Source organism: Corapipo altera, unplaced genomic scaffold (assembly GCF_003945725.1).
Source record: "Corapipo altera isolate COAL_440 unplaced genomic scaffold, ASM394572v1 63, whole genome shotgun sequence".
Classification (NCBI taxonomy): domain Eukaryota; kingdom Metazoa; phylum Chordata; class Aves; order Passeriformes; family Pipridae; genus Corapipo; species Corapipo altera.
The window spans coordinates 4,260,836-4,287,279 of NW_020884928.1; the positions used below are offsets into that span (position 1 = coordinate 4,260,836).

The 26,444-nt window shown below is 38.7% G+C and overlaps 1 protein-coding gene across 2 annotated transcripts in view; it reads left to right on the plus strand.

Moving 5' to 3' along the window:
* The window catches only part of CUBN (cubilin), a 142,063-nt gene that overhangs the window by 13,468 nt on the left and 102,151 nt on the right, over positions 1 to 26,444 (plus strand). The window contains exons 12-26 of one of the 2 annotated variants that reach the window (XM_027658655.1): positions 558 to 744; positions 1,152 to 1,270; positions 2,616 to 2,850; positions 4,243 to 4,424; positions 5,219 to 5,381; positions 5,581 to 5,771; positions 9,776 to 9,932; positions 10,538 to 10,716; positions 11,188 to 11,350; positions 11,596 to 11,812; positions 12,812 to 12,942; positions 20,959 to 21,145; positions 24,741 to 24,901; positions 25,431 to 25,612; positions 26,263 to 26,419. In XM_027658655.1, coding sequence (XP_027514456.1) covers positions 558 to 744; positions 1,152 to 1,270; positions 2,616 to 2,850; positions 4,243 to 4,424; positions 5,219 to 5,381; positions 5,581 to 5,771; positions 9,776 to 9,932; positions 10,538 to 10,716; positions 11,188 to 11,350; positions 11,596 to 11,812; positions 12,812 to 12,942; positions 20,959 to 21,145; positions 24,741 to 24,901; positions 25,431 to 25,612; positions 26,263 to 26,419 — 2,611 coding nt within the window. The remainder of the gene's footprint in view (positions 1 to 557; positions 745 to 1,151; positions 1,271 to 2,615; positions 2,851 to 4,242; positions 4,425 to 5,218; positions 5,382 to 5,580; positions 5,772 to 9,775; positions 9,933 to 10,537; positions 10,717 to 11,187; positions 11,351 to 11,595; positions 11,813 to 12,811; positions 12,943 to 20,958; positions 21,146 to 24,740; positions 24,902 to 25,430; positions 25,613 to 26,262; positions 26,420 to 26,444) is intronic. The other variant, XM_027658656.1, reaches the window with a different exon arrangement.

A 26,444-nucleotide genomic window follows, 5' to 3' on the forward strand; every position in this document is an offset into this window, starting at 1 on the left:
AAAAAAACATAAAGACCTAGGTAATCTGATTAGGCTTTAGGTTTATTTTGGTATTCACCAGTGACCATCAAGGCCAAACACCGAGGGGAGGCCTCATTGCAGTCTACAGCTCTCTCATGAGGGGGAGAGGAGGGGCAGGCACTGATCTCTTCTCTGTGGTGACCAGTGACAGAACCTGAGGAAATGACCTGAAGTTGTGTCAGGGGAGGTTTAGACTGGATATTAGAAAAAGGTCCTTCACCCAGAGGGTGGTTGGGCACTGGAACAGGCTCCCCAGGGAAGTGGTCACAGCACCAAGCCTGACAGAGTTCAAGAAGCATTTGGACGGTACTCTCAGGCACACAATGTGACTCTTGGGAATGGTCCTGTGCAGGGCCAGGAGTGGATCGATGATTCTTGTGGATCCCTTCCAACTCATCATATGCTCTGATTCTGTGAGTTCTTTGCTCTGGTATCTCCTCATAAAATAAGTGTAAATATCAGTCTTTCTGCTGACTGTAGTGATTCCTTTAGGTGTTTCAAGTTCAGTGAGTTTATTTGATTTGCTTATACTGTAGGCAATGATCTCTGGATATTTCTGCCTGTGTAATGGGGGCTGGACAGGCCCTAACTGTACGGAGAACATTGATGAATGCCTTAGCAACCCATGCCAGAATGGGGGGAGCTGCACTGATGGGATCAACGGCTACTCCTGTGAGTGCACCAGCGCCTGGACAGGACCACAGTGCCAGACTGCCCAGCAAGGTACAGCCAGGACCACCTCCCCAGGAGAAATTTTACATTATGTTATCTTCACAATGTTATTTCATCATCGGGAAAAATTTCAAGCTTTGATCTGGAGGTAGCCTTCTGGAAGCAAAGCAGCTTATGAACATCATCCCGAAACAGAATCCACATCTTTCCACATATTCCAGCTGAAATTCCTTGCTCTTTTTTCAGGAACTACTTTTCTCTCAGGGGATAATTTTGCTCATTTTTTGAGATGTCATTCCACTTTAGAGGAAATCCTGAAGAATCCTTTATAGAAATTATCTTTCACCATTGTTTTAAATGTGTAAGATGCCAAAGCTATGCAAGAAAGTTAGATTTTGTTTCAGTCTGTATAGTGATAGCATAAAGTAACCCTTTCAATTTTCTATCTCTTTCTGCAGTTTGTGGAGGATATCTCTCAGGCTCCAGGGGGACTTTCAGTTACCCTAACAATCCAAACAGCCAGCGGTACAACAGTGGGGTCAGCTGTGCTTGGGTTGTTCAAACTAATCCCAACAAGGTAAAATAGAGTTCGGATTAAAAAAACTCTCACTCTGCAGGACCCTTCAGCTCTGATAGAATAAACATAACTGTCTTCATGTTACAATGTTACAATGTTCTGATCCAATCTCTTTGGAATGAATAGTTTTTCGAAATAATAAGTTTCAGAACCTTAAAGCCTTCAGGCTCCTTAACCTGATAATTTACCTGGGTTACATTTTCCAGATTTTTCCTATGCAGCTGAGGGTTAGAGTTTATTCACCTAACTCCAGCTACAGAAGGGGCCTGTTCTACACTGCTTTAGAGTGTGATTTGTGAATAGCTACATGAGAAAAGCTGTGCTCTGATGGGCTCCACAGTTGGTTCCTGAACTAAGTTACCCCAGAACAATTTAATGTTTCTGATTTCTGAGTGCCAGAAATATAGAATGCTGAATTCATATTGTCAATACCTTTGTGTAGTAACAGCATTTGATATTTTTATGATTAATTTTTAAATGTTGCACTCAAATGTACATTCTGACTCTAATCTGCAACTAGCAATTCCACCTGTGTTATAAATAACAACCACAAAATAGTTAGCATGGAGGTTCTTGCTTGGGGTCTAAATGTTTGATCTATTTTTGACGTTTTGTGGAATTAATTAAGTAGTTTTATAAACCAGTGCTTGCTAGTGGTTTATACAGTATTATATATATATATATGTATGTGACATATTCTCATCTTTAAGCCTGGGAGCCACTACTGTCTTCTGCAGAGCATATTAAAGCAGCGAAGCAGTGAAGAATCTGAACAAATTTTAAGCTGTGTATGTCACTAAGTATCCAGAGTAGGCTTATGAGACACTGATTTTATATGTGCAAAACAAGATAATTTAATCTTTTAACTCCCATTACAATAGTTTCAACCATAGCAAGGATAAGAAATGCTAATTATCTGATGACAAAACTGCCATGGGAAACCTGGAATAAAATATTTTATGCTGTATTTCAAGCCTTTCACATACCTTGAAATATACTCATATGTATATTTCACAAATATAACACACACAGACAAATGGTCTCAATTGTTAGTTTATAAAAATAATGTTCTTTCCAGAAAACTTCACTGTCTAAATTCTTATCTATCTATCTATCTATCTATCTATCTATCTATCTATCTATCTATCTCTTTTCTCTTTCCTTTTGATCTGTAAGATTCTTTAATATCTTCTTCTGTCCTGGAACATTTCAGTAAATGACATAATGACTCTAAAGCTCATAGATTCTCACATGAACACATATGTCTGCTCTATACAGTTTCTGCATAAACAGTGTCTTAGCAGATGGAAAAAAAAGACATTTATTGTTTTCTTCCTTCTATTAGATTCTGCGTATTACTTTCCCATTCTTCCAACTGGAGGCAAGTCATGAGTGTAGCTCTGACTTCCTTCAAATCCATGATGGACCTTCAGCGTCAGTGCACATGCTGGGAAAATACTGTGGCTCCTCAGCTCCTGAAGAGCTTTTCAGTTCCCACAACTCTCTGTATTTTTGGTTCTACTCAAACCACACCATTATGGCTGGAGGTTTTACTGTTCATTGGGAATCTCAGAATCCTGGTAAGTTTGATGAAACATCAAGTAATTTAGCATCTTCATGGCTTTGGAGCAAAATCAATTACTTATTTCCTTTGATCAGGAGACAATAGGAATGGAGGAACAATATTTTACTAGGGAGTGAGGCTGAAATGTAGACATGTATGCCACTTCAGAATATTTGAAGTCCGTCTCTAGGCCTTTGCATGAATAGCTTTCTGCTGGTTTTTTTAAGGCTGTTTTACACCTCCTGGTGTAAAGGAATCCCCCAAAGAGCGTGTATTCCTGGAGATGTCAATTCATCTGATCAGTTCTATTTTCTCATGGAAGTATCTAGTACTCTGAGCAAGCAAGCAAGCAAGCAAGCTAACTTTTTTTTGCCACTGAAAATTTATAACAGGCTAAAGAGTTTGAAATGTGCTTTCCAAGCATGATAGATTACTGGGACTTTGATTTTAAAGAGTATGTGAACTTTTTGGTATGATTTGCTGTATACTTCTGCCTGAATTTTTGGTAATGCCACTTGGATGATTCCTCCAGGTGGTCTGGCAGTGCATTTCCAGAGATAAACTCCAAATCATCTAATGTAACATCAAGCTCACTTCAGTATTCTGTGTATTATCAAGAAACAAAATAGTGCATTGAGTTATGGCTTGAAAGAACCATAGGGTACAAAAGGTACAGAAAATTCAGGGGAGGAACAGTTTCCTTATTTCTAGAAATATTTATTGAATTGAATGCTTTTAATGTGATTTTTGGTGGTTTGGGGTTTTTTTCCTTCAATTGTCATTATTAGATAAATAATTATTAAGTATCAAATTTGAGTACTGAACAGTGAAAGCAGATCTTTTTGGGGAAAAAATAACACCCACAAAAAAAGTAAAAAGGAGAGTGTTATAGATGTGATTAAACTAGCTATTCTTTAGGTATAACACACAAGTTACCCCTCCCATTCCCAACTTATGCTCTGAGATGGATGTTGTTTTATTACAGGTATATAAAACTCTCTTACCTGTAATCAACTCTTTTTTTTTTTTTAAATGAAAACAGCCTTGTGCTAGGATAAAAAATTGAGACTATTTACAAAGTGCAGAAATTCAGATCAATTTTGTAAATCCAACCCAAACTCAGTGCTTTTAATCATTCTCTGAAAGATAATTTCATCATAACTGGGAAAGAATCTTTCTTTTACTGTACAAATCAGGAAATATTTAGAGTTCTGCTTTTAAAATTGAGTTGCAGAATTAATTGTAAAACTTAAAGAAAGATATAACTTAATGGTTTGTTTGGCTCAATCTTGTTTTTTAATTTATTCTGGACCCTAATGTGGTATCTAGTTTTGACACTGAGGGACAATTCATCTTTTGATCTGACACGCAGCGTTAAAGACTGTTCTTCCATGTCTCTTTCTGTTAGAATGTGGTGGTGAGCTGACAGGTACTTATGGCTCGATAAGCTCTCCAGGATATCCTGGTAACTATCCTGTAAACAGAGATTGTGTCTGGACCATCTCAACCAGTCCTGGCCTCCTCATCACATTTGCTTTTGGCACGCTAAGCCTAGAACACCATGAAAACTGCAGTTTTGACCATTTAGAGGTAAAGTATAATTGTGAATTATGACATTTTATGTTTATGTTATTGCAAAACAAGATATTGCAAAACAAGATATTTCAAAACTTTCTGTATGTACAGAAAGGGGCTGTGTGAAAGTTTAATCCTGTGTTGAAATGCTCATTTGTATTTACATATTCCAGACGTCCATGCACAATCAGATACAGGCAGTATAACAGAAAGGGGTAGAAATCCTGCTCCACTGAAGTCAGTGAAGTCTTGTGAGTAGAAAGGATGGGATCCAGGCCAAATACCGGATGGGAAGCTTTCACTTTCTTACAAAGTTCAGTCTCCAGTTTTCTTGTAAAATGTACACCCCCAGAGAATTCATCAGCCTAAGGGAAACTAATCAAGAAAGTGATCTAAGTTTAATAGGTCCATATCATAGTATAGTCCATGACTTGATGTGTGAGCTTAGGGCTTTTTGTCAAGTGCGATGGAATGTTCAGAGAATTCACCAATACCTATTCATGGAAATGAGAAACTGTTTCGGAATAGCAAGTCCTGTTCAATGCAGAGCGTGATTTCTAGAAAACTGTTCAAGAGTAGATATCCTGATACTTTTTTTCCCTTTCACAAAACCCTTGATGCATCATCACAGCTATGCTGGTGGATGTGTTTCTTGGTTCCTGTGTGTTTGGAGGAAACTTCTTGTGAGCTTTCCCTCCACCTACCATCTACAATATCTCCCAGGGTCTCGAAGATAACTTGAGTGTTGGTACTGTTCACAGTTGGCACACATCTAATAATCCTAACTGCTGGTCTGTCATTCCATCTAGATTCGAGATGGTCTTCTTTCGCAAGACCCTGTCCTTGGTAAATACTGTAGCACTCAATCTCCACCCCCACTCAGAACCACTGGTCCCTATGCATGGATTCACTTTCACTCTGATGACTCGGTTACTGATAAAGGCTTCCACATTCTCTATACAACATCTCCTGGTAAGTAAAATTCAGCATTGAAGGTTGGTCTGTGACGTTCTCAAGATAGAGCCAACAACACATGAATGGATGTAATTAACACTTGCTCTTTAATAATATAGTAATTCTCTTTGGTTTGCAGCTGTTGTACAGAAGCAGCCTGAAAAACAGTTACTGTACTTGTGAATATCTCAATTGATTGTTTTTTTTCTTAATATAGCAGATCCAAGTTGTGGAGGAAATTACACAGAGAGTGAAGGGGTTATCACATCCCCTTTCTGGCCTAACCCTTATATCAGCAGCCGACAATGTATCTACATTATCCGACAGCCAGAGGATGAAAAAATATTCCTCAACTTCACCCATATGGAGCTGGAGGATCATACTGGTTGTTCAGCAAACTATATAGAGGTGACTTCCCTTAATCAGTTGATATGAAAGGTTGATTACATGTGTGTACAAAACCACATATAACTTCCATCCCAAGGGCTACTGCAGAAATAGGTGTTAATCAAAGGACTAAGTATACAAATTTATTGGAGTCCAAAAGTCACAGGGGTTAAAAGAGCAGGACTGTGCATTTGGAGTGAAGCAAAGATAAGAGAACAAGAAAATATGTCTAACTTAACACTAATTCTTAATCAGCTGTATGTGATTAAGGTATATGCATGTCGAATGCAAGAAAAATAGCATTAATAGCCACAATGCAACATTTTCTGGTGTCATAATGTTACACGGAAGACATTGTTCTGACACTGAAAGGAAACACACCATATAAATTTTTATACCTACGTACATATATGTATGTTCATATCCAGGAAAATGGTTGAGTCACCATTCCTGGAGATGTTTAAAAAGATGTGTAGATGTAGCACGTAGGGAAATGGTTTAGTAGTGGGCTTGGCAGTCATGGGTTTATGATTGGACTCAATGATTTAGAAGTCTTTTCCAACCTAAATGATTCTATATTCATATGTAAAGCCAAGAGTTTAGTGTTGCTATAACTGAAATCTTGCAAGTCTAATTCAAGAATTCTTATTAGTCTAAATCTAAGTATTATAAAAAAATAATAGTACAGTTAGAATGTTTCTATATGGCAAATGTAATAATAATACTATAGTAATGTCAACACTAACCGAGATCCACTTGAGATGGCCTTTATGTTTGCTTTTACTCCTAGCTCTCTCTTCAGTGGTCTGCAGCTTCATGTTACATACAATTTTATGACCATAGGATGCCTTTTAAGTACAGGAGATACCACTTCTTCATTTTCTTTGTTATCCCTAAACCCAGTTTTGCCCAGCTCCAAATCTGCACCCCCTAAGCTACCCATGGGGAAGGTGTGGCATGGTGCTGTGCAGCCCAGCATATCCCGGGGACTGGGGCTCCTCACAGGCAGAGCCAGGGCCATCCCACTGCCCTGGTCAGGGAGCAGGGCAGCCCCAGGCCTTGGACACCTCCCAGAGGATGGGGATGGACTGAGGCCAGGCTAGGACATGGGCATAGAGGAGAGCCTGGCTTAGCAGAGCCTGTGGCTGGACAGGGCAGGGTTGTGGGGAGCCAGAGACTGGCCCGGCTGTGGATTCACTGGGGCAGCCCTGGGGGGCTGACATGGGGTCCTGGGCTGTGGGTAAGGCTGGTCTAGGGGAGTCACGGTGGTGCCCTCAGGGCCTGACAAGCTCTGTATGTTGGCAGCCTCTGCCCCTTCTGTCACCCTGTCCCTGTTCTCCTCTGCACTGCACTCTGACTTGCCATTTCTCAAAGTATCTGCTGTCATACTCAGCGTGTATTTCTACATACAGTCACAAATACCTCATCCTACATGGGATGAGTGCTGGGTACCACTGTCTGTATACAAACAGTGGCAGTGCCATGCACAGATTAACAGAAGTAAAAAATACTACGCACAGACACTGATTAGTGAAGGTGCTGCTGCAGCTGAAGCAGGCGGGAGCCATCCAGCAGAGAACAGGATCCAATGTTGCTGGCCACGTGGTCCAGCACAGGTTTGGTTTTGTGTTTAATCTCCTCTTGACAAGTGAGGAACAGGCCCCTGTGAGCTCCGTGCTGTTAGTCTATTTTTAAAAGATGTTATTGTGCTGACATCGTTGCCTTCCGTCCTCCTCTAATTCAAAGACCTTGGTTGGAATGAAGTGTAATTAGTTTCTGAAATGAGAGGGGAAGTGTGTTTAATGAAAACAGACAGCTTTTGTTTGTTTGGCCTGGTACTCCTCTTGCCTAATTGCTGGCAGAACAGCAGCTAAATTCACAGCAGCCAGAGAAACAAAACCATTTCTGTTGGTCGCCATCGGTTTGTATTAGTTCAGCAAGGCATTTACCTCGCTGTTTGCTGATCAGTCACAAACTGTTCAGTTTCCCTCTTCTTCTGCCCTCCTCTTCTTTCTGCCTTCCTACTCGGTGGCTCAGCCCAGAGCAGAGAAACAGGACCTACATTTTCTGGCTGGGACAGTCAGTACAACCAAAGTACTATGCTCTGTTATCAAGGCCTGGTTTTTCACATATGCTTTTGTAAAGTAGTGTCTCACTGGGTTTTATAGTGAAGTTTAGCTAGGGAGATAGATACCTTTTGGGTGTTTAAGTTACTTTGTAAGTCACTCTCCAGCAATTCTTTTGTCATGTTGAAAAGGTGCAGATTATTCCCATCACTGATGAAACCAGGAAACCTGTAGAATTTTCACAGGGCAGCTCACAGGCACTTGCTCAAGGAGGGATGTTTAGTGTCTTACTAAGGAAGGAACAGGCTGGGACCAGATGTCTGCAATAAGAAAACAGAGACAATAAAACTTATTTAGGAAAGGCTGTGATACGGTGCAGAAGTAAGGTGTTAACCAAGACTGCGCCTTTTCCATGCTATCCTTCTAACTGGCAATAGGAGACATTACTCACATGGTTTAGAGAAGCTGTTATTTTTATCACTACTCACCAGGCTATATAAACCAAAAATGTAAGGAAAATCAGCTTGAGAAAAATATAATTCACTGCTGTGAATTATAGTTCTGGAAGCTTTCACTGCTGTCCAAAGATTTTCTAAATATTCCAGCACAAATTCTCATCTTAGCTGCTCTGCTGTAAACCCAGAATAATTCTGTCATCTTAAATTCAAATTCCAGAGAAATTAAAAATATCTGTTAGTCAGAAAACGATCTCACCAGCTTGAGACTGCCAAAGCTGGGCAAGCGGGCTAGCCACTGTCTACTCACCAGGACTCCAATAAGAGTTCCTTGCCTTGTCTCCCAGCCCATGGATGAGTACAGCTGAGGAATAAAGAATTGATGATGAGAGGGGATCTGAAAGCTGTATGTCCCTGCTTTGCCAGTGATTTCACTGGAATGATTTTTTGGCATTGACAGCATATGGATGCATTAAAAGCAGTTCCATCTACATGAGCTGCTCCTGCTTTTATAGGAGAAAAGAGCTGTTTTGTTTACTGGAGAATCTTTGGGAGAAAAATTGCATTTATTGCTTGGGCAAAGAGCAGAGGACCTGTCTTTTGAACCTCATCTTGTTGGCAGCCCTATTGGAATGAGACAGGCACCTCAGAGATATCCCAGTGCTCTGCCTGGTCCCCTGTTTGTACCTATGGACTAATGGGCTATGGATTCAGGGTCTGAAGTTTTGAAGTACAAACACCTCTTTCCCTTCTAGTCCCATTGATAATCAGAATTTATATTCAAATTCAGGGAAAACATATAAGATACATTTCTCCTATGATTAGCAAATTAATTGAGGTGAGTAGAGTGGCAGTGCAGAAGGTAAAAGCTGGATCCCTGATACAGCTTCGTTGTCATTATCATGCATTGAACCCTTCAGATAAAGTAATGGAAAGACATCAGTGTATCTTCTTACTTTAGAGTAAGTGTATCTTCTTACTTAGAGTTGCATCTCCTGTTCATGACCTGTCTGGCTGCAATGATGTATGAGTGTGATGGAACAGATGCTTTTTCTGGAGGAACGCCACCGAAAAATCATTAGAAACTTCATGGCCAGAGCAAGAAATCACAGATACCTTTTTTGTCTCCAGCAGATTTTAGTGCTGGAAAAAATTTCATAGCTATCACTGGTGAGCACCTTGCCTGTCTCTTTCATACTAAAGATGTCACTTTTGGAAACATAGGCCCAAACTGTGGTTCATAGAGAAGATCTGTTTCATCCTAATGCCCTGTGACAGCATCATGCGTATGTCTTATGTGCTGATCATATGATCCTTCCTTTGAGCTCTCCGAAGTCCTGTGCATGTGCCAACTACTGTGATGGCTCTTTGACCCTCTTATAAATACATAAAATAGTTACTCCTTTTGTTTTTTAACAGCTCTTGTGAGATTATAGTTTCATCTGGATATCATATCCCAATGCTTGTATTAGCTAACATTTTTTTTTTTCTTTTCCATGACTAGGTTCGAGATGGTGACAGTGGGATGTCTTCTCTTATTAGCAAATTCTGTCATAGTACACTCATGTCTCCCATCACTTCTACCAGCAACAGTCTCTGGATCAAATTCAAGTCTGATGCTTCTGTGCAAAGAGCTAGCTTCAGAGCCGTTTATCAAGTTGGTAAGAGGAACTAGTGACTTTCACAGTGAACTGATCTGTAATTTGGACACTTTCCATCATTTCTATGCTATATTATTCATATAATAGGTTTAAGATAAACTTCAAAAGAAAAGAAGTAAAAAAAACCAGAGTCGATTTATTTATTTAAGATGACATCTGCATTAGGTCTGTTGTGGACAGTCCTAGTGTGCTTGGAAGTGGGCACCTCATTGCTTCTGTTAATAATTAATTGCTTAGTGCTAACATACTGAAGTTGATATAGCTACAACTCTGCCTAAACCTTTCTACTTTCATTTTTCTTGTCTTTTACTTCTTAATCCCCAACAAACCTGTCTGTGTCTGTGAAAGAAACGAGTCAAATCCTTTAGTTTTCATGGGCACATTCAGTGTCTTCTGTATATGCATGTTTATGCTATACTTATAGTAATATGTTCTTCTAAATATGTTCCTTATGGTACTTAGGTGATCTGTAGTAGCTGCTGTAACAAAATAGGGGTTTAGGGCTGGGTTTTTTTCTAATTTCATAGTGATATTTGATAGACATCACATGATACATCCCCTGAAACCATTCATCACAAGTACTGATTCTTGGTGTCTCTTGGCAGTCTGTGGAGGTTCCTTGTCTGGAGCAGGCACAATCCATTCACCTTACTATCCCAGGGTGTCCCCTCACCCAAAGATCTGTGAGTGGATCATCTCCCAGCCAGCTGGTCAAGTGGTGATTCTTAACTTTATCGACTTTGACATTCGAAATGCAACCACTTGTGACTCAGACTACATTGAGGTAAAGAATAATACACATATATTATGAATAGTAGATGCATAATCTCCGTGTTCCTTCTCATACTCATCTCTACCAAAGCAGAACTGCCTAACAGGCAAGCACTCCTTGCAGCAGTCACAAAAGCTTTTCCAGCTTCATAATGGAATCCCAAAGCTTTTCTTGGTTCTCCAAAGATGTTGTGACCATATTGATAATCAGAGACAAGTATTATGTGTCTTTAAACAGATAGGCCTGATTTGGGAGGTTTATGTGCCAGTTACTGTTGAGGGTGTGAGATCTCTTCTTTTCTCTGACATGCCTCTCTGATGGGCATAAAGTTGAATTGTATGTACCTGTAGTAGAAAACACACTGAAGAAAGGGTAGGGTTGACTTACTAAGAATCTCTTATAGAGTTCTTATGGATTAATTTATGCTTAATACTTGAATATAATAGAAATTTCTAAGGGATATTTTGAATACACTTTTTTCAGGTCAGAGATGGCAACAGTGGAGACTCTCCTGTTTTGGAGAAATACTGTGGTACAGTTGTACCATCTACAGTGCAATCCACAGGGAACAACCTCTATATCAAATTCAGAGCTTCCTCTCTCACCAACCTTGGCTTCAGAGCTGAGTACTGGCCATTAGATACAGGTAAGGATTGTTTTGTTGTTTTCTGTGTAGAGTGTTGGGACTTGTCAAATTTTCCTGTACACTGAAAACAGTTGAACATCAAGTATTATGATGGTGTAACGGGAGATAAATTCTGAATCGGTCACTATGTAGTATGGATCAAGGGAAAAAAAATATGACATTTCAGAAGAAAAGTAACCAATTTTATAAGTGCCTAACTTTTTTTATAAATATATCATTTAACCTGATGTTTTAAATCTCTGCAGTATGTGGAGAGACTCTCACTGGACCATCGGGAACCATTACAAGTCCTGGTCATCCATTTGTCTACCCACATGGTATTAACTGTACCTGGATTATCAACGTTCTACCCGGCTACCTTATCCGCCTGACATTTACTTCATTTAACTTGGAGTTTGATTATGGCTGCAGAAAGGATTATCTTGAAATATATGACAACAGCACCGTGCAAAAATTGGGAAGGTGAATATGTCCATTAGCCTGAATTGCTTTGGAGTGATCACTGTTCTGTAGATCTTGACATCCCATTTGCTTCCTCAGGTTTTGTGTATAGATTATTTTCTATTAATTACAGAAACAATAGAAGCAATTTCTCTTCTAGGATAGTAAAGGCAGCTTGCTTTCTTTGACCATGGAATGAGAAGCACATTTAATAAATATTATACAGGGAGAAACTAGGTTGTGTCAAAAGGATAGTTTTCTTAAGGACGGGTTTCAATAGTGGCATTTTCCAGCTCCATTAACATCTTGATTTATGGAAAATAAAATTCAAATACATTAATATATCTGTGCTCAGAAATGGCATGATTTTAAACACTTGAAGAAGTGAAAGAAAGATTACCTAAAGGACTGTGCATTTGAATCTTGGCAAAAACGAAACCAAAATCTGCATTTTGTAGGCTTTAGTTTTCACTTTCTCCTGGATATGTGATTTTATCTTAAGGGAGAATCGTTTCTTTTATTCCTCTTCTCCAGTTGGTGCATACACAGCATTTTCTTGCCCTCAAATTCAAGAACATCTGAATTACTTAGGAACAGTATCCAGCTGCAGCTACAGGCTGTAAAATAGTTGGCTGACATGACAGTATTTTGGAAAATAAGGAGCAAATGACTCTCCTAATGGTGAGCGTTTTGCAACCTTAGTCTTTGGCCAGCCACTCTGACTCCTACAAAGAACAGAGTATGTTGTAGGTACAGCATAGTGTAATTCCAATAAGAATTTGACAACTTGATGAACAGTTTCTTCTCTGACTTTGCCACACCTTAGATTTGTATCCTTATACATGTAGTGTGCTATTTAGTCCCACGATACAGGATATATAGCTGGGATCTGTATCACTCAAAGGAGAGAACTGTGCATGTGTAGCTGTTCGAACTTCTCAGAAAAGCTGAATCCTCTTCCAGAAATACAGATGCTTTATAAAGCACTGCCATTCAACTTGAGGTATCTTTTTGCTGCAGGTACTGTGGAAGATCAGTGCCACCATCTCTCACTAGTGGTGGCAACATGATGATGTTGTACTTTGTGACAGATCACAGAATGGCATCTGAGGGCTTCTCAGCTAATTATGTCTCCCTGAATGCATCAAAAGGTAATATGTCAGTCTGTTCATTATGCAAATTAAATGTATTCAGCTGTCAACATAAATAACCACTACAAGAAACAGAAACTTTGTTTTCTGTGTTAACTGAAGACTGCCTGGTGCCTCTTCTACCCCTTCTTATTCATCCTGCTTTATTCAAAAGCTTCCTCCCTTGGAAAGCAGAAAGCAATTTCTGTAAGCAACACTGCTCCTTTCTTTAAAAAGGCAGTAAAAGCTGACATGGCAGAACTGCATGAATTATTTAGGAAAAGTATTTTCTGAATTTGCTTTGCTTTGTCCACTCTAAGCTGAGTATGTGTGATCTAGGAAACATAGTGATGATGGACAATTCACTTGAATGGGAGACTCTCAGGTGCCATAAAAAATTAATTTAGTCCCTATAAGGTTCAGTATTGAGGATGGTTAGAGAAAGACCATATAGGATAAAATCTGATAAATCAGGAAAATAACCTGAAAGCACAAGTGTTTTTTTTCATTACAACAGAGTGCAGCATTTCTGTCTCCACAAGAGTTCAAGTCTCCTGTTATGCCTTAAATATCTTCTTTAAGTATCTTCTTCTAAGGGGCCAAGACATACATTAGCGTGGCAAACAAAGAATGACTGTTCATTCTCTCACTTCTCTTCTCTTTTGGAGAACAGGAGGAATTTCTTCACAGAGAGGGTGGTTAAGCGTTGGAATGGACTACCTTGGGATTTGGTGGAGTCACCATTCCTGAAGGTGTTCAAGAAATGACTGGATGTGGCACTTAGTGCTATGGGAAATAGAGGTGCAGGTTCTGCCTAGCAGAATTAAACCACAGAAGAGGCAGAGTGGGACAAGGGAAAAAAAGTAAAAATGAGAATACGTTTTTAGCTAGGATGTTCATGTATCTGTCAATAACCAGTTTTTATATGGTTTGCATGTGTGAGTGCAGAATATGAGGGATTTATTAGATGAATACCAGAAATTCATAGTACTCATCTATGCAGTCATAAATTACCACTGGCTGCTCATTGTTTGCTCCCAGTTCCTTCAATAATTCTATTTTTCCTAATCCCTGAATTTATTCAACCTGTTTAAAATCAGCAAAATTTCCAATTCCCTCATTTTAAAAAATAACTGCTTTCTTGGTGACAGCTTGGAAATGTTGGCTATTTTTTCATCTTTTAGCCTGTGTGTAGGCCAGACCAGCACAGATATTGCCACTGGGGTTTTATTCAGTACCAGATAACTTACAAATCCAAATAATCCACTTTCTCATCTGCCTTCATTTGTTTTTGAGTTATCTGTCATGAAAACCAAAAAGACAGTACAAACAATTAAGATTTAATGAGAACTGTTTCAAAAGGGAAATTTCTGTTTGCTAGAAAAAAATAGGCAAACCCCCAAATTCTACTTTTAAAAATCTTTCCAAGAAAACTCTGTAGTTTGAAATCCAAATTCTTACTAATGAGAAATTGTGAAATTATCATCCTCATAAAGTCTGTTAACTGTAACTTCTATAAATATGATTGTTGCTTGTTAATGTGGTATTTTTTTCTTTTACTTTACCTCAGATTGCTATTTCATGGGTGGATTTGATTCCTTCCTAGATGTTCATATTGAAACTTCTCTCACAGTTCACCAAGATCAAAGTATTCTTTACTCAACATTTATCTGTATTTTTTGTGTAACCATATCTGTTTCTGTGGTTCTGTTATTTCAGTGCTGTCCAGCTTCACAGCTCTGCCTCCTCTCTTCTCTATATCCCCTCCTTAACCACCACCATGGTGATTGGTTTTTCTCATCTTTCATTCAAAGCACTGGTATATGTGTCATGTCAGGTTCAAACTGCGTCACCACTGTCCTTGGAATGTATTTCAAACTGTGCCTTAAAAATGCATGTATTCTTTCTCTTTAATGCTTCTAAACAACTATATGAAATTAGCACTATGTTATATCTGAATCCAAACTCTATACAACACATCTGACTTTCTTTTCCCATCCTGAACACAGTTATCTTTACTTTTCTTCAGCTAAACTGGACTAACTTACATTTTTTTTTTCACTCAGAATGATGATCTCTAGAATAAATGCTTTGTAATTTCAACCACTATAGTTTGTATAAATACGGCAAAGCAGGAGATAGTTATTGAAATGGAGAGTAATAAACTTACAGAGAGGTTGAAACTATCATCTGTTTTCTTTACACAGATTTGTTTCTTTTGGTCTCAGAACAAGCATAGCAGTACTATAATGTTTTCATGTATACCAGACTGCTAAAATTAATTCTTTATTTAAGAATAAAGTGTTTTAAAGTTTCTATGGCCTGAGAGAAGGCAAACACATGTATGTATGTGGACTTTGCTGTGAGAAGCAACTCCCCACTTCCCTGCAATCATATCAAATTTAGTTTTCCCACTGTGAGTTGTTTAGGCCTGATATTCATGTCATATACATCCAGTTACACTAAGGTAGCAAGTTACTGAACATAATCATATCTGAGAGATTTACCAAAACTATGATTTTTTTCTTTACATCTGCTAGCTGTTTTCATTTTTTCTGTTAAGGAAAATATGGTTCTAATAATGTTTCTTGTGCAATAAGAATCCTTCATATTTTTAAGTTATGTTTTCTTAGCCAGCTAGACTGTAACCAATGTCAGAACTTGTCAAAGATGTTCTGGTTCACATTACACATTTCAATAGTCTTTTGCCTGGAGTTATTTTAGAGAATGAGCTATTGAAAACATGGACAAGATTATCCTTCTCCCTCCCCCCAAATAAATAGTTAAAAAAAAAAAAAAGGATAAGTAGGGGTGAAGTTTCTTTTTTTGTAAAACAAAACTAATTTTCTTCTCCAGGCATTTTGGCAAACAATTAGCATGATTTATCTGTGATATATTAATTCCTTGAAAAGTAGCCTGAAAAGAATGGCAAAGCTATATTTCCTGTCAAAGTATTTGAATGCCATGAGATACAGCCATGGCCATGGACCATAAAGTGCAGACAATTGTTTTAGCAGTCTGCCAGCTAGTAGCTGTGAATAGCTCATATGGCAGCAATACAGATGGAAGTCCTTCAGTCAAACATGCCCACTTCATACTCAGTTGTTTAAAATGTGTATTGCCCACTTAAACTAAATCTACCTTGGATGGTTAATTCTTGGTCACCTTTCTGTCTTCGAAAGGGGAAAGTCAGATGGAAAGCAAGGTAATATTTCAATTTATTTCCAAGAGTCCAGATCATTCATATAAATGAATGTCACGACAGCCATGAAAATGTTATGATAGATCTTAGGATTTTCTTCTGCATGTCTTGGCTGACCATATCACAAAGAACCCATGTAAAATTACTGAAAAATCTTTTAAAGGGCTCAGTCTTTCCTGGAACTTTTGCTCAGGGTCCTGATAGATCCAGGCCACAATTTTCCAACAGGAATAGCACTGAAATCAGTGTATGGGTTTTTTTGTCCTCAACTTCTTCACAAATAAGTGGGAATTCATTTGTTTAACTTTGAATTGGGGGTTTGGCAGTGATTTTTTTTTTCTCTTTTTTTTCCTAATTTTTTTTTATTTTCTAAAGATGCTTAATGTCATTCTTTCTGCTTGGAAAAGTGAACCTTAACAAGGTTTTTAGCAGATTGCCTTCCTGATACTTTTTATTCCTGGTCTGGCTTTGGTGAAAGATAATTGTCCTCATTATCGTCCTGAATTGTGAATGATATTATTTATCAAGAGGGGTAAGCTGGTTTTAAATAGCTTCATGTGTGGTTTATGTTAATTACAATGACTGACTGGAGAAGTCAGAGTTTGAGAAGGATGGGGAGAGAGAAAAACATGTGAACTCAAGGACTTAAAAGTGTACCTGAGAGCATTGTATAGATTTGTGTGACTTCATTGATAGCTGAGTACAAGTTGAAATCTTCATTCCCATCTTGCTGACTGAACCCAGTAATTATTTGGAGTATGATGCCTGGCTTTGCTCTTCAGTTGAACGAGCAAAGACAAGAATGGAAAGTAATGTCTGACAAATACGTATGTGCAGAGATGTACAGGGCATGGTTGAACGAGGCTGACCTAAGACAGAAAACAAAGCCAAGGTTCTACATGTGTCTTGGCCACTTGCTCAGCTCATCCTGACTCTCAGGAAAAAGGCTCAATTAGCTGGCATCTGGCAACTTGTTAGGCCGCTGTAATTTGGTTATGTTTGATTAGGGTATTAGTCTGCCTATATATGCCAATATATGTGTATACAACTCTATAATTTGTGTGTCTATGTGTAAATCAGCAGAAGACAGTTGGAGATTCTTTTTGAACAATTCTACCCAGTGTTTCAAAGGAGTTTGGGTCTGAAACCCTATAAAGGACCTTTGTGTGCCTCCTTGGTAAAAAGTAAGCCTGTTCACATCTGTCAGCAGCAGTAACAGAAGGCCCTGAAGTGCAGAGGTGCTTTTCCATTGCCTTTGGAGAGGCATGTACTTCATGTGATAGTTTCTTCCTTTTTTTTCTAAACAAACATATTATTACATAAAGATCTAATTGTTAGGGATCCCAATTTTTCTTCGGCACAGAGAATTTGAAAGAAAAATCCCATGTTACATACAGCAATATAGCTTTATTTTTGATTAATTAAAATTGTGGCAACTGATGAATATCTCTTTATAGCAAAAAACATGGATATATTTTTCTGCATTATGCATGATTGCATGAGTGAGTGTTACAAAAGCTGGCATTTTTCTCTTCTATTCGCTATTACAGTGGGTTACTGCCATTTATGGCATTTTTTTCAGAAGAGCAAACACATTCAGTACCAAAATCGGAAACCATATCGAATAGCTTTCAAAACCTCACGCACTGGCAAAGCAAGATGTGTGATTGTCTGCCACAATTGCCTCCTTCTGTTTTTCATGAGCTACAATAAGTGTCTTCCAACTAAACTGAATTAATATTTTTTTCCAGACATATAATAATCACACATAGTTTTAGACTACATTCTGAACTTTGGCAAAGGAGTCATAGAACATTTTTCCTGCTAACTTTGCTAAGTGTTCACTGAAGGAACTGCTCAAGCACCCCCCCTTAAATGTTGTTAGTGAGGTGAGTGTCAGCTCCCTGCTGAAAGTAGATCACTATAAATTAATCCAGTTACCAGAAGAGAGTTGTCTGTCAAAAAACATGGGTTCATTTAAACTTTTCTTAATCCCCATAGCAGCCAGCATACACACCATCTACACTTGGATTTATTTCTCTGTAGCCAGAAGTCTGACAGTCTGACATTTCTAAGGCAGTCACTTTTCTACCTTCTGCATTTATTCCCTCTTAGCTCATAAAGAATATTGTTATGTGAAGTGTTAAGCAGTGCACAGCATCCAGTTCAAAATGGTACACTTGGGATATGAGGTTCTGCATGGATTCCTGTGAAGGAAAACTTAAGTGAGGGAGGGAACCTGGAGAATTCTGTGGAAATTGTTATTAAAAGGGCTGATAGAAACATTTTGGCTTCTGTGTTCCTAATTTTACTGTAAGGGCCCTTACAACACTAGTCACTGTTACTGATTACTAGTACTATTTAGTGATCTAGTACATGTTTTAATATTCTCCAGACTGAAATCTAGTATTCCTGGTCTCAGCCCCTGAGTGAATTAGTAAGGGCAGTGTTCCAACAGCTCTAATCATTAACTGTGCACAAGTCAGAGATTTACCCTTCCAAAATCAGGAAGAAATAATTAGTTAAAAAATAAGTAACCTTATAAATATAAAGACATTTTCTTTTTAATTTTGTATTGCTTTTTCTATAATGTTCTGTTAGGAAAAACTTGGGTCACATTTCTAAGTCAGATTTCTAACCCGCAGGCATCATTGTCAAAAAATCACAAGACTTAAGGATCTGGAGTTTGATGATAAGTCCTACATATTATGAAACACCACAGAAGCTGGCAGGACAGCCAGGGTGTTATGAGGATTTATAAAGCAGCACAAGGTTTTTAAGGTGATCAGGACTAATCTGTTTGTTATATGTGTACATTAGAGCATATCCGTGATGGACCACACAAATGACTAAAATTCTAGATAAAGACTTTAGTAGATCGTGATTTTAGGTACACTGGTGCATGAAACTTTTTTGACTTGTAAATACCAAAGTACAGCCTAATGGCAGAAAATTATTGACCTGTTTCTGTGTCATGTTTCTTTGTTCTCTTTGTGATGAAGCATGAGTCTGGTAGCTAGCTTTCGATTATTTATCCCACAGAAAATGTTTTCAACAGAGGCCTTTCAGGTAACCAAGAGTACAGAAAAAAAATCATTAAAAAAGACACAATTAAAAGTGAAAATGTAGTAGTAGAATGGATAGAGAACAGACATGGAAATGACCAACCTTAAACAAAAAAAGGCCTGAACTGTGACTTCACCCCTTCACCCTAAACTGTTATGCAATTGAAGAGTTAAGCATTACTACACTGCAGCTGTGATATGTTAGAAAACAGATTTCAGAGATCTGTGGCAACCAGCTTAAATGAGTATACTTAATAGTAATATTTTTCTTGCTCTTTCAGTTGTGCTTATGATTAGTCTAAACCTGCCTATTTGATAGGAACTATTTAAGAAATCTACTTCTTATACTTGCAATCTGTAGGACATGAAATGGGGGAATGGAAGACCAGAGTGAGTCTCTAGGGTCCTCAAATACAGACTACAATTTTATGCCCCCCTCTTTTTTTTTTTTTTCCCAAGAGCTACATAATGTAAGCCCCTTCTTAAATTAATCAAACTGTATCTTAAAAACCTGTGGACATTCTTCATCCCTTCTACATCTGTTATGTTGGCTGCATAATTGCTCTAGAAACTCACTTCCTGATAGAAACTTTTTCCTGATTTCTGTGTATCCATATTCATAGACAGTTTTTAGCTTCAGACCTTGTACTGTCACTGAGAATGTGTTTTATTTTTCTTTTCTTCATGTTTGTTGATGTTTATCTGCACTTGCTAAGCTAGACAAGGTAAGCTCTTCTAGTATCTCTTGCCTACCAGTCTAGTGTCCTGCTATCTCCACAATCGCTGTCTTGCTTGTTCATATTTGATTTTCCAGAACATCAGTGACCATGTTTATCCACATTTTTCCAGGTGAAATGTCACCATTACCTTGTGCATTGGCATCAGGATTCTGTTTTGCCTGAGAACACCTGACACAGTTCACATTTCTTCTTACAATTTTTGCAGCCACATCACAAACCTTGCTCGTTGACTGTGATCAACTGATAGACAACAATTCTTCTTTCCAAAACAAGTCTTATGTATTATTATGTAGCAAATATTTTTATTCCTAGTCCTTATGTCCATGCTTTCAAAACAGCTTCTCTTAAATTACTATTTAGGTTCTGACTCAGCATTAGTCCAAACTCTTTTCTTTTTTCCAGCTCATAATACCAAGGTGCTTCTACATTGCTCACAAAAATATTAGTGTAGTTGATTTCAGTATAGAACCTTAAGAGGAACTACTTTGTCCTCAAATTCTTAGGATTATACAGCTTTCCAACTGTTTATCACTTTTGGCCTCAAAAATGGAAAAAGAAATTTAGATATAAAATTCCATCTGCCAGGTTTGACCATGGGGAATGCTTGAGAACAATGTAGCTTTTCCTCATAGCTAGAGACTAGATTCAGTTTCCACCACCACAGCTTTTCAGAAATTCAGGAATCCTACCTTTTTTGTTCAGCAAAATATCCCTTTCGGTTTCCTCTCTCTACTTACTTGGGTTTCAGGACAAAGCCAACTTAGGCAGCTGAAACTGCTCTTATGTTGCCTACTTATTACAGACACAGTGTTCTGGTAAAAGCCAAACAAATCAACTCAAATGTAAGAAATCCCATGAAACACCTGGATTCTGGTTTTAGTTTATAGTGTTGATGTTCAGCAGTAAGATGTGTCCAGGAACAGTTATAATGCTCAGGATGTTTGCTCCTCTGTCTGTTGAAAATAGAAATTTCCTGTTAATTTAGAGTACATGTTAAATGAATTCATCCTTGTTTCTTTTCTTTTTAAAGTTTGCTCACACAACTACAGTTCTGAAACTGGAGTGCTAACATCTCCCAACTATCCCAATAACTACCCTGTCCGGACTGAGTGCATATACATCATCACAGTGGGAATGAACAGACAGATTGTGCTGAACTTCACTGACTTCATCTTGGAAGGGAATAAACGCTGTACAGAGGATTATGTAGAAATCAGGCAAGGCTAATTATTTCTCTTGTTCTTATTACTGATAACCATGTCAATTGTCCAAATCCACTTAGGCATGTTCGCAAGCTTTAGTTTTAACTGTACACCTATGCTGTCAATGTGGGAAAGGACTTAGCAGAGAACTTAAAAGGCTACCTTTTTCCTCCTCTCATCCTGCTCCATTGTCAGCTTTCCCATTTGATGAATTACAGTTCTGAGAGCAAGTGGAGTATGTGAACTGTGTTCCCATGCACTGCATTTGGGTTGTTTTCCTTAGTGCAGAAACAAAGAGTTTTATTGCCTGTTTTGTGATGTATTCTCTATGGTATTTGAAAAGTCATGATAGTCAAGTGAAGTCCCAGGTGACTGGAAAAGGGGAAACATTGTATCCATTTTTTAAAATGGTAGAAAAGAGGACCCTGGGAACTAACAACCTGTCAGCCTTACCCCTGTGCCTGGGAAGATCATGGAACAAATCCTCCTAGAAACTATGCTAAGGCACATGGAGGACAGGAAGATGAATTGAGACAGCCAGCATGTTTTCTATAAGGGCATTCTTAACCAACCTAGTGGCCTTCTATGATGGAGTGACTTCATCAGTGGATGAGTGACGTGAGGCTGTGTGGTCTTCTGCAAAGCCTTTGACACTGTCCCCCACAACAGTCTTCTCTCTAAATTGGAGAGAAATGGATTTGATGGGTGGATGGTTCAGAAGATGAGGAATTGGTTGGATTGTCACATCCGGAGTGTAGTAGTCAATGGCTTGATGTGCAGATGGAGATTGCTGACAAGTGGTGTCCCTCAGGGTCTATACTGGGACCAGTGTTATTTAATATCTTAATTAATGATATAGATGATGGGGCTGAGTGAACCCTCAGCAAATTTGCAGATGACAGTAAGCTGAGAGGTGCAGTTGACACACCTGAAGGACGGGATGCCATCCAGAGGAACCTGGACAAACTTGACGAGTGGGCCCATGTGAACCTCATAAGGTTCAACAAGGCCAAGTGCAAGGTCTGTAGCAAGATCCTGCTCCTGGGTTGGAGCAACTCCCAGTATCAATACAGGCTGGGGAATGAATGGATCAAGAGAAGCTCTGCAGAGGACTTGCAGGTGCTGGTAGATGAAAAATTGGACATGACCTGGTAATGTGCACTTGCAGCCCAAAAAGCCAGCCATATCCTGGGCTGCATCAAAAGGAGAATGGCAAGGTCGAGAGAGGTGATTCTGCCCCTCTACTCTGCTCTGGTGAGATCCCACGTGGAATACTGTATCCGGCTCTGGGACCCCCAACATAAGAAGGGCATGGACCTGTTGGAACAAGTCTACAGGAGGGCCATGGAGACAATCAGAGAGCTGGAGCACTCTCATATGAAGAAGGGCTGAGAGAGTTTTGGTTGTTCAGAAGTAATTTTTAACAATGGGGGTGGTGAAGCACTGGAACAGGTTGCCCAGAGAGTTGGCGGATGCCCCGTCCCTGGAAACATTCAAGGTCAGGCTGGACAAGGCTCTGAGTAGGCTGATCTTGTTGAAGCTATCCCTGCTTATTGCAGGTGGGGTAGTACAGATGACCTGTAAGGTCCCTTCCAACCCAAATTATTATATGATTTATGATTCTATATTCTGTTGTATGTTTATAGTCTTTAGACAGCAGTTACTCTGGCAGGTAACATGAGAAACATGTACATAATCTGCTATTTTTGTCTACACTGGCATCACCATTAAATTTAGGACACTAGCCCAGTGCTTTCTAGGAAATTTTGCAGGACAGAGACAAGCAGAAGAAATGCAGGAAGGTTACCTGCATGCCTACAATACAGCAGCACCAAGTACATGTTCTTTCTACCATGTAGCTGTAGATGGGATTTTCACTTTGCAGTGTTGATGCACTGGTTTTGTCCTCATGAGCCAGCTCTCTGGGTGAACCATGTCTGCAGAATGCTGGTGTGCTTTTTCACTCTGAGCATGCCATGAGTTTCCATTACCTCACTGAGCACCATGATAAAGCTGATTCTGAACATTATACCAGATATTCTGTATGAATTATTCCTTGGTAAGTAGTGCCTTATTTTTTAAAACCAAGCAAAAGTCTGCTTGCTGAAGTTGCACTATTGAGATTCTGAATTCCAACTGAGTTAGCTATGGGTTTTTTCTTCAGCTGTACATACAAACTGGAGAAAGCTATGAAAACCTGAAAAGCTTTTTCAATATTGTCTAAGTAAAGTGTTTTGTTTTTTAGTTTTTAAAACAACAATCTGAAATTAAATTTAATTTAACTTTATTTTAACAATTAACACTTTAATTTGGGGCAACCTGAATTGTAACAACGGTGACCTTTATTCACTTTTTTACCTTGAGAACTAAAAACATTCATTTATTGCATAAATCTAACTCTGTTTTCACTGTGAAGAGCTCAGCAGTATTAAACAGATTTTAAAATATGGCCAGAACATTGCTAAGTGCAATTCAGCACATTGCTGCTGCCATAACTGGATTTCCAGAATGTCTCATCAAACCTGATACCATTAAAAGGGGAAGCTAGATAAGTCTTAGGTGAAGTGTCACTTTGGTTTCTTGTCCTGAGATGTCCTCTGATAAATTGCATTCAGTCAACTAAGAAAATTGTTCATCTGACCACAGCTGCAGGGGCTGAGATGCAAGTGAGGGGAAGTTCTGGCACAGTTCTTCAACTGCCAGTAACATGAGCAAGCAGTTTAACCTGTGAGGATGACAAGAAAACAGTGGTAAGGTCTAAGTAGAAATTTCACTCAAAAGCAGGTATAAATCTGTCAAAATGTAATTAAGAGTATTACTGTCACTTAAAAAGCATCATATCAAGATTACACCCATATATAGATATAAGTGTATTTATTATTGTCCTAATTACCCGTAGTGTGTTTGTAGTATGAAAGTGTTTAAAGATAAGGTCAGAAAGCAATAGATAAACACGTTGTCACCATCTTTTTTAGTTCCCATGAGAGATGTACAGGAGGCAAAACAGAACATTAACTGTGCACCCCGATTACAGTATTAAAAAATATTACTAGAAGTATTACTTAATTTAAAAATAAGAAACTAAGTGGTTGTACAAACAATTTTGAAGACTAAGAAGATATTTCAAAATGCACATCATATCAGTAAAATGACTTCAGAAATTAATTCCCATTTGTATGGTGGCAAATAAACATGTTTTTTTAATGAGTCAACTTATCTAGTTTTGCACCAGGCTAAGCAGCGAGCAGTGAAACTGTTGTTTCAAATTAGAGGATTACCTTTGGTTGCACCTAGTAGAATACAGAACAAGTCTTGCCCTGTGCAGCACCAACTCTACCTGAGACACTTCTTGAGCCTGTTATTGTGTTGACACCCTCTGGACAGGCTGCTCAGATGAGAGAGTGACATACCCAGCAAGCATGTGCCTGTGGTAGGGCTTCTTACTGCAAGTAGCAGGAATCCTCTAGTATTTGGTAGTGATATTGCTGTGGAAGATGAAGAGCCAGGATTGGGCTTTCCCAGGCTTGAAAGAATCCCAGTATTTTGGATTTGTTAACATTTCTCATGGTTTCCCTCTTTGACCCAAGGTTTTTATTCTCTGTCATTCTAGAGATGGAGGCTATGAAACTTCTCCTTCTCTTGGAAAATACTGTGGTACAGACCTGCCTCCTGTTATAATCTCTCATGGTAACAAGCTGTGGATAAAGTTTGTAAGTGATGTATTTGGCACCAGAAAGGGATTTTCAGTGGAATGGGATGGTACAGCAGCAGGTAAAATTACTGCATCAAGTACAGAACTATTTTACACATCTCATTTTTTAATCCTTTGTGTTTAATTTCTCACCTTTCCCCCCACATCTTTTCTGCTTCCCATCTTCTAAAATCTGTCCTCTAATTATATAGCAACATATCCGCACGTTGTTAACATAAAGGATCCAACTTTCTTGATCCTTGTGCTTTCTTTTTCACTACAGGGAAGGACATACTATTTATTAGATAAAATGTAGCATCAATTATCTCATATGTTTAGGAAAGTGGTAAACAAGAATTTAATTGAGAGGTTTCTATTTGAAGGTTAACTGCCAATCAGAAGCACTTTTCAAATTAGATAGTTAATATTTCTATGTGCTATGAGCACTCTTCTGCTTACAGTGCTGATGGCTAGATGCAGATTTTTGGGGCATCACTGAAGAAGTTCAGAGCATGTGAAGGAGATCAGTAGTGAGAATCTCACACATTACGTCTAGTTCTCTACTATTCTAGATGTTAAGTGTTGGTTTGGTTTCTTTGCCATTTTCAGGTTGTGGTGGGACTTTGATGACAGCTTCTGGCATCTTCATGTCTCCCAACTACCCTATGCCATATTACCACAATTCAGAGTGCTACTGGTTCCTCAGAGGAAGCCGAGGAAGCCCTTTTGAAATCCAGTTTGAGCAGTTTCATCTAGAGTATCACCCGAGGTGCACCTTCGATTACCTTGCGGTATGTACCCCGTGATGCTTTGCTCTATAAGGGGGTATGATGAGCACACAGGCAAGGGAAAACACAGAGCCTTGGTTTTCAAGTGTTACTGGTTGAACAAACCCAGAACAGAAAAGCTCTTTGCTGATATTCTGCCTTCATATCACAGAGCTGTGAGAGGCAAGGCAGCGGTGTTTGTGTAGCTGCTGGTAAGAAAACCATTTATGTCTAGATAGAAAGGGCACTGAAATGAGAATCTGTCTATATCTTTTAAATTTGCTGTGTTTTGAACAAAGGCTTTAGTATGCTTTCTTAGTAAATCACATGGAAAAAACCACAACTGTGTCAATAACCCTATTGTTAATTCCGAATTTCATATTTGAATTGTTGCATAAATTATTTGAATATTTTTAATAAAGTTGAAATGGAGTGAAGGTTTCCTCTCTGGGTGAGCAAGCCCCTCAAAACCCACCAGTAGTCAGTTACTGGCTTTCTGTTTTTCTACTGATTTGCTTGTTTCTGAAATGCCTGTCAGGCTTCCTCTGCACAGGAATAGAATTTAACCTCTTGTATACCAGTAACAATTCCCTAAGCAGACATTTCACAGTGGGAAATTACTTGGGTTTGTAATGCCATCAGCTTTATTCTATTTATTTTTTAATTTTTTTTAGGTATATGATGGCAACAGCAGTAATGCTAGACAGCTAGGTAAATTTTGTGGGAATCAGATACCAGAACTCATCCATTCCAGTGGAGACAGCGTGTATGTAAAACTAAGGACAGACAACAGTCTGCAAGGTGGAGGTTTCTTAGCCAAATACAAACAGGGTAAGTAAGTAAAAGAAGATGAGAA